This window comes from Glycine max, chromosome 3, assembly GCF_000004515.6.
Source record: "Glycine max cultivar Williams 82 chromosome 3, Glycine_max_v4.0, whole genome shotgun sequence".
Classification (NCBI taxonomy): domain Eukaryota; kingdom Viridiplantae; phylum Streptophyta; class Magnoliopsida; order Fabales; family Fabaceae; genus Glycine; species Glycine max.
In genome coordinates, this window is record NC_016090.4 from 555,060 (window position 1) to 563,762 (window position 8,703).

The window sequence follows — 8,703 nt, forward strand, 5'->3', positions numbered from 1 at the left end:
ATTGGTTTTATAAATTATTTTATTTCTTTTCCTATACATTATAGAATTGCAATGTTTCAATCAAAAGCAAAAAAAAAAAATTAATTTCAATTTATTTCAATTTATATTCATATATATACGTTATATAATTTAGATTTATGATTTGCTTTTAATTTCCTATTCATATGTCACAGACTTCAAAAATTTCACCACAAACATATAAAATTGGTAACAGGTAAACAAATTAAGTCAATAATTAATTATGATTTACTGTTATATTTACTTTTATATTATTAAACTAAATTTTAGATCATTATTAGTGGCAAAAATTCTCCCCCCTAATAAAATTTCCTGGTTTTGTTCTTGGCTATGAAGAAATTTTTATATCCAAAGTCTTGACACTATCATCAGCAACTGTATAAGTTAGTGAGAAACAAACAAATTAGTCCCAGGAATTCTGCATCACGATGCTATCAGATAAACAAATTAAGACCAAGCCAAAGCTGAAAAACATGGAACACTGAAAAACATTCATTATATTCTCACATTAATGCTTCGTGTCGTCTAGTTATCATTGGAGTACGAAGGCTTTGCTGCAAGCACTTATGATGTTACCACAGACGTGCTGCATTTTGCAATGTTCGGATTCGTAGACATTAAAATATGTGTTTGGTCATGTAATTTTTAAATGTTTTGTTTTTAATCCTTACTATTACTCTTTATCATAAAAATGAAAGTTCTCCCCCTTTTGAACTTGTATTTAACAGAATCTTAACTCTAAACATGTGAATTGTGTTGTTTCTCTAACATTTTATTTTTATCAACATTTTGTTTTTATCTTTGGTTAGAGACTACACGTGTCTCCTAACAAGAGATTAATCTCGCAACGTGTATAACAAACAAGTAGATTATGACTTACCAGCTAATAAAGCTTATATATAAAACAAGTTAATTGGCATTATAATTAGCTAATTTGTGAAACAAAAAAAAAGTAAAAATACTAGAATGTACCGTTTAGTTCCACTTAAATATAGAAATAATCACTCGTTTTTCAAAAACTGTTTCGGAAAGCTTAAAGAAATAAACGATTGTTTTTCAAAAATAAACTAATCAAGCATGAACTAATAATCGATTGTGAAGAATGTATTTTTCTAAAAAGCGCTTTTACATCAACGCAGCATTGAATCTTGTCTACCAAAGAATACATTATTATGCAATAAGATGAAAAAAATTATGTCATCATAAAACCTTTAATCAAATTAATTAAAATGCTCTCACACTACAACGATTCTGATTCCAGGTATCAAGCACTTGAACATTGCAACTAACTCTTCCTTCCAGGAAAATGGTACCTTTGAAAATTCAGTCATCTCTATGAAAGCCATGCAAGGACATAAAATCTAAAAATATAATTCAAAATCTCAGAATAATAACTTTCTTTTTAAGGGAAATTTGGGAGGAATATCTCCTGGGAGACTCTTACAGCCAACATTATGTTCAGGGAGATTAAAATTGATATACTATTGCAAAACTGAAATCAGGCAAAAGTTTTGACCTTTCAAGACTCTGTTTCTGTGCTGCCCTCGTTTTGTTTACTGTCCTCAGAAATTTCAGTGTTGCCGTGTTCTTCTTGCGGTGCTTCTTGTTCAGGCTTTGCAGGTCCTGGACCAGCTGATACCTTCACCATTGATGGACGCAAGAGACGCTCACCAAGTTTAAAACCCTTTCTGAATTCTTGAATTATGATGCCATCCTCAAATTCATCAGAATCCTCGCGCATAATTGCTTCATGTAGCTTTTACAAGTAAAATGAAAATATAATTTATCAGAGAAACTTTTGCTCATGAATATCAATATTCTATGCCTTCAGAAACCACTAAATAAAATTTCAAAAAAATAGAACCATGCGTTGAGTGTTTCATTAAGGCTGTGGCTGACACAGAAGGTTCAAGTCAAATATTTTACAACCAACCAACTGAAAGTAATTCTCTAACTAACATTATGAACCTATATTCTCGACACATTTTGCCAAGAAGGCTTTTTTTCCTTGGATATTTCATGTGATGCAGTTTTAAACTCACCAAGTTGGCTCGAAACAATAAAAAATTGCTTTGGGTTAAAAGCGTGTCAAGGTCTTCAGGAAACCTGAACAAGCTTGATAAAGTGTTTGAAAAAGTTCATCAAGGACATGATTGAATTTCGAGCCAACAGGTTTGCATGCCTGCATCAACCATAGATGACACAGCATTATGCCATAAAAAACATAATGAAAGATTGATACCGTGCCAAAAATATCTTTTTAAAAAATAAGATATTTTCATGGAAGAGACATAAAAATCTAAATCAATATTGAAATAATACAACAATAACATAAATTACAGAAGTTGAACAAAACTTAGCATAGTGTCACCTAACAAAATTGACAAATATACTGGTTAGTTTACAACAAAGCGTCATATCTTTTTGCACCCAGGCAATGTAATATAAATGTTTGGTGCACTCCAGCCTTTAATAAAACTTAAATTTATTGGTTTCATTTTTAGATAAAACATTATCCCCTTTATGATGATAGGATTCTAATCTTTGAAAGTTAGATATACTTGAATTTAACTACAATTCTACAAATTGAAATTGCTGAATGCCAATTAACTTACCAATGGATCAAAGGGTGTTCCAACTGTCTCCACTGGTTCAACTCCAAGTGAATTTAGAATTTCAATGAACTGTTTATATATGCTCTGATAGCTGTTGTTTATTTTCTCCTCTCCCTCTGTCTCCACCTTAATCTGGGTTTTTGCTCTGTCGAAATTATCCAATACAGGCAACAAACTCTCCACAACTTCACCCTGAGCATTTGTGACCAGTGAAAGGCGATCTCTCTCGGTCCTCTTCCGAAAATTGTCGAAGTCTGCACTAATCCTTAGAATCCGATCCTTTTCTACTGATAACTCCTCTGACAAAGAAGCTATTTTCACTTCAAGTTCTATTTTCTCATCTTCAACGGATTTTAATGACGATTCCAACTCAGCAATTTTGACTTCGTCGTTATTAGCTAATGCTTCTTTGTACGATTGAAGTAACAGTAAGAAAGGTGAAGCAAATGTTTCATCAGCATCACTAACCTCATTATCACTTGCACTGTCGTTTACACCAACAGCACCATCTGAAGGGTCCTGTTACATTAGTGCATCAGAATATTGGGATAGGACAAGAAACAAATACTTAAACTTCATATTCTTGAACCCGCACTATTTCCTTTATTGGAGTTAGTCAAAATTCCAAATGTCAAAAATATGTATTCCCCAAGGGTGAAATCATACTCAAAAGGCTAAAAGTAAATGAGTAGAGGGGGAAATGGGAACCAAAAAAGGTGGTATGGAGCCAAAATCTTCTAATAATAAATCCAGACTCCATTATGAAAAGTAAGATGTAGTAGTCAAAACAAACATCAACTATGGCTATACATAAATAATATGTCTCTTAAATAAGGAAGAACAGGTATGCATAGTATGTTAGTATATAACAGTATAACATCATGGAAGAAATGTAAAGTGAAAACTAGTTGATACAGAAACTATAGAAACGAAAATCATTATAGTGGAGTTCTGTTTTTAATTTCAAGATGTTTTATTTAATTTTTGCAGCTTCTGTTTATGGGTAGTATTTTGGGTTATATTGTGTTGATTAAGTGTTCTAGTGTCGGATCTGATGTGCTTGAGGTAGTAATAAAAGTCAAAGATTAAAATTAGAATTAGGGAGTTGTTATCTTGTAAGTTGTGCCTGGGAAGTTGTAGTTTAATACAAGAGGTTGTCAAACTCAAGTGCTTACCTAAACTCATGGAACTTCCTTATCATTAAAAAAATAGAAGTTTTAATTACCCAGCTGATCCCTAAACTATTTCGGAATTTTCAAGTAGGTCCCTAAACTAAAAAAGTTTTTAATTGAATCCTGACCATGCAATTTTTTTAATTAAGTCTCTGGAGTTAGTGATCCCTTTGCAAACCGTTATCTACCATATAACATTCTTTATTCCCTACTTACTGGTGGCACGAAATTGTCAGAAAATGACAATTTATGGGAATCAATTTTTGGCGGTTTTGAAACCTCCATATATTGTCATTTTAAGCAGTTTCCAACTGCCAGCAAAGAGGGAATAATTTGCAAATGGACCACTAGCCCTAGTTACTCGAGTAAAAAAATTTATATGATAAAGGACCCAATTAGAAAAAAAAAATAGTTTAGGAACTAACTGAGTAACCTATAAAAATAATATTAAAAAACATATTAACGACATATATATACATATCCACAACAATAATTCAACATTTTAACTTCATAATAAAGCAAAGTAGCAAACCACAATAATAAAGTGTGATAATACATTAAAACTAAATAAGATCAAACTACATAAATAACCAAATAATATATAAATTCAGAAAAAACACTAGTTCCTAAAAACTTCGTACCCCATTGCCCAGAGGCTCTTCGCTATGCGAAGGTATGGGGGAGGGATGTTGTACGCAGCCTTACCCTTGCATATGCAAAGAGGCTGTTTCCGGATTCGAACCCATGACCAACAAGTCACTAAGGCACAACTTTACCGCTGCACCAGGGCTCGCCCTCAAAAAAACACTAGTTCCTAGAGTGAAAAAATTTAAAAAAGGAGTTAATTTCTTCAAATCATTTGAGCCCTAGTAAAACAATATCACTGTGGGGTCAGTGAGAAGCAAAAATTACATTCTTTCCAAACTCGTTGATTCGAGAGTTTATGTGAATTTACATGAGTTTAACTAAGTTTATCCAAAAAATAGTTTGACAGCGAGTTTACCTGTCTCTACCTAGAATCATAAACTCGTAAGAGTCTGAGTTAACTCAGGAGGTAGGCAACAAATTTTTAATAACCATAATTTAGAATTCCCAAGAGATTAGGTTGGAAGATCATGAAGTCTAAAAGGTCTCATCTTGCACTATAAGAGCTAAACGGCCTAAACCTCAGGCTTTGTATGGAAGATCCTTTTCCCTAAAGAAGAATCTTCTTTATTGAGGCATGAAATTATCAAGAAGAGTCATCTTCTTGCTTTGTCTACTGCAGCAGAAGAACCGGCAATTGTCTGCAGTTGACTCTTGTTTCACTCAATCCTTCCATACTCCTTGATGTAAGTAACCCACTAAACCCTATCTAGATTCTAGCCCTACATCACTTGCTTACTTATTTGAAAAATAGTTTTGAAAACCACTTCATAGTACCCTCAAACATTAATCACCAGCATTAATACTGAACACCCTAACTTCAATCTTTGGACAACCTCCCAAGGAATTATCATAGGGACAAAACTTATATATGGTTCCTTAGGTTTTGTTTGTCGTGTTCTCTAATCAGAAATGGAGTTTAACCTAAGTAATCCGCAAAATCCTTTAATGAGAACATTAAAATACAAAGATTATCAAAGTGAAATACCAATACTGATTAGAAAACAGAACAAACAACACTTATTGAAACTATATTTAAGTTTTGGTCCTTATTGTAGACCTCATGTGGATATAACTTAAAAAGTTTGCCGCAAGACCATACATTTGAAGGAAGCAGATAATTGCTATTAGAATTGAGAATGAACTAGGTCAAACTGATTGCAAAGGTCATTAAACCCAAAGGGTTGGCAAAATGGTGTAAGACTCCGCTGCGTTTCCATGAGTGGGAACAATCTATTTAGGAGAGAATCCGTGTTCGATTCCCACCGTGTGCAAAATTCTCTTAGGTCAGCGGCAGCCACGCAATGCGAGCGGGATTAGTCTCTAACCCAGTTGGTTGTGGGACACTCACAATCTCTGACCCAAGACCAAGAAAAATTGTGAAGGTCATTATAAGGAGTGCATTGACCATATTGTCTAATTTATATGTAGAATCTTAACACACCCCTCACACTCTCACATCCACTTGATTTCATAGCACAAAATCTATAACCATTTCAATGAGCCTCTTCAAGCGGAAAATGCTAAAAATCGACACAAACATAAAAACCCGAAATTCGACTCGGTTCCATTTCCTCAGCTAATAAACAATTAACAAAAAAAAGAAGTTGAAAGCATTAGAGAGAGAGTCTTACCAGAACCTGAACCTCCGGCTCCTGAACTTGCGGGGCCTCGGTGTCGCCGTCGAAAGCGAAGGGAACGAACCTGACGAACCGTAGAGAGGGAACATTAGGGAACGGCAGGGAGGAGAGAAGCGAGGAGGGTTTTCTCCCGCAGGTGGTGCTCTGTCTGAAGGACACGACGGCGAAGCGCGATGATTTCGGCGACTTTGCGGCGCGCGGCGGAGGCGGTGGCCGGAAGGTGGGGGTTCTGAGAACAGTGGCCATAGCGTGCGAGAGAGAGCAAAAGAGAGAGATAAGGGGGCAAGTGGCGAATGCGCGACGCTTTAAGAATTGAAAAATATGGTGGGAAGGAGGATCCGTTGGATTTGATGGGTGTTGTTTAATCGGACGGTGGTAGTTGAGTTGGAATTAGGAAACCCTTCTCATATATGAAGTGAAATATCTAGAAGACTATAGAACAATCCTATCATTAAATTGATTTTGAATTAACATTATTTATAGGATTAATTTTAAATAAATATGAACTTAAAGTGGTGATCTATGTTTGGACAATAAATGTTAAAAAACTGATTTTGATACATTTGAAAACTTATTATTGAGATTAATTTTGAGTGTGTAATTATTAAAATGACTTGAGTCTAAGCAGGTATACATAAAATTAAGGGTGCCAATTTTCACCCAAAAAAAATAGGAGCATTAATCTGGACCTTAGTTCGACAGGTCTAATTTGGTGAATTAGATTATGAAATTGTTTGGTTAAGAGAAAAGAAATATGGTGAATGGAAATGAAAATGATGACATGAAATAATTAAGAAATAAAATGAAAATTAAAAGTATTTGATTAAAGAGAAATGAGAAGAAATAGATAAAAAATAATATATTGACAATGAGTCTTGCAATTTTTAAAATTCTTTCCACCTTATTTCTCCTACTCTAATTAAACACTCAAATTTATTTCTATCAACCCTCTATTATTTTCATCCATCATATAAAGCAAGGAATAAAAAATACATAGGGTCCCAATTGAAAGAAAAAAATAGTTTAGGAACTTAATTATTAGTTAACGTAATAATTATTGTATGTATGTTACCATATAGTACACAATTATTTTATGTTTTTTAATAAAATTATATTTCTAACATGATTCATAATAATATTATCTCTTAAAATAACGTAATTAATAATAATATTATATGTATTAAATGAATTCCTTTGACTTTTGTGTATATGTAGTACGTATCATTATCAATTTTTCATATTTTAATTTTTAAATTAATTATATATTATTTTGCATGTATTTTTCATGATATTTTTTATTTATAGGATAAATATAGTTAAAAAAATTTAATTATAGAAACAAAAAAATACATGTTAATATAGTATCTATGATAACAAAATAAACACTCAATATTATATTGTTACAAACACTTGCATATTGTATTTACATTTTGTTTCTAAATTTCACACAAGTATTGTAACACAATTATTACTAGAAAAAGTAAATTATAAGTACCACTAAAATTTTAAAGATTATCCAAAATTTTAATTTAACTATATCTAATATATCACTAAATATTTTAAAACAATAAATTTATCCACTTACATACATTTTAAAAAAACTATAAATATTAAAAGTATATAATATAAACAAACTTTTGTAATGCAGGGTTTCAAATCTCGTATATAAGTAAAATATACTTAAATACATGTATTAAATGTAAAACTTAATCTTAATTTTAGTTGAGGTTTGCATTGAAGTGTTCAATTTTTTGAGTTGTGTTTTTACTGGACTAGATATTGTAAAACACCATGTCTTGTTATATCCCAAGAACTTATGTATCATGCGGATAACTCTTTGAAAACAATATGAATTCACATGTATCAGGTTAAATAGTTTGAAATCATTAAGAGTTAGTCATTATTAGATAGCATGGACATCACTTTTAAAATTCAGGTTTGGGTATGCATACATTCATATATCATAGAGACAACTCATTTAACTATATAGTGTACTTAAAAAAAAAAAACTATATAGTGTTGCTTAGCATATTTGGGTTCTCATTACTAGATTCAGATAATTGTTATGTTTCTATAATTGTGTTCTAGACCATGACTATTGTAGTATAATTATAAACTCAAATTGGAATTCTTTTAAACTTCTTTTTTACTTGAATTTACCATCGAAAGTAAATCTGAGGAGGAGAGGGGGGTGTTGGTAAAGGATGATCCTGGTTTTACTGCATTTTTTATGTTCTGATGTATTTGCTTCTAAACTTTGTATGCTGTCTTATGACTTGGCCTAGGTAAATCTTGTACACTCTTCTAGCTTTTTTATTAATGATATCTCTTTGCTTAGAAAAAAAAAACCCGAGTAATAATTGCTTTTCAAGGAAATTAAATAATGGATTTTCTCATCTAGTAAATCCCATATATGATTTTGTTCATGATTTGCAGTTTAACATTTAATTTTTTTTTATTGCGTAATGCTTTTCAAAATTTAAAACCCACTTGCTTATAATAGTGTTAGTGAGTTGACTAAATTGTCCACATTATTTTTTCAATTTTTTAAGGGTGTGTTAGTGGAAAGAAATGAAAAAAATAAAATTAAAGTGAGATAAAAATTTAAAACTA

At 32.0% G+C, this 8,703-nt stretch overlaps 1 protein-coding gene across 2 annotated transcripts; it reads right to left on the reverse strand.

The window, feature by feature from the left end:
- Positions 1-1,215: 1,215 nt before the first annotated feature.
- Positions 1,216-6,437, reverse strand: LOC100794766 (protein GrpE). Of its 2 annotated transcripts, XM_041014298.1 has the most exons (4): positions 6,085-6,388; positions 2,634-3,152; positions 2,061-2,200; positions 1,633-1,774 (listed from the first exon to the last, which is right to left on the reverse strand). In XM_041014298.1, the coding sequence occupies exons 1-3, from the start codon at positions 6,334-6,336 to the stop codon at positions 2,096-2,098; spliced, it is 876 nt and encodes a 291-aa protein (XP_040870232.1). In that variant the 5' UTR covers positions 6,337-6,388; the 3' UTR covers positions 1,633-1,774; positions 2,061-2,095. The 2 variants fall into 2 exon arrangements, with proteins under 2 accessions (XP_003520909.1, XP_040870232.1); XM_003520861.5 differs by lacking the exon at positions 2,061-2,200 and having other exon boundaries at positions 1,216-1,774; positions 6,085-6,437.
- Between the last annotated feature and the right edge of the window lie 2,266 nt (positions 6,438-8,703).

Excerpts from the sequence above, each read along its gene's own strand:
- LOC100794766 (XM_003520861.5), bottom strand. The coding sequence starts at position 6,336 with ATGGCCACTGTTCTCAGAACCCCCACCTTCCGGCCACCGCCTCCGCCG. Across the intron at positions 3,153-6,084 it reads AGCCGGAGGTTCAGGTTCTG|GACCCTTCAGATGGTGCTGT; the intron begins GTAAGACTCTCT and ends CTAATGTAACAG. Across the intron at positions 1,775-2,633 it reads GAACACCCTTTGATCCATTG|CTACATGAAGCAATTATGCG; the intron begins GTAAGTTAATTG and ends TACTTGTAAAAG.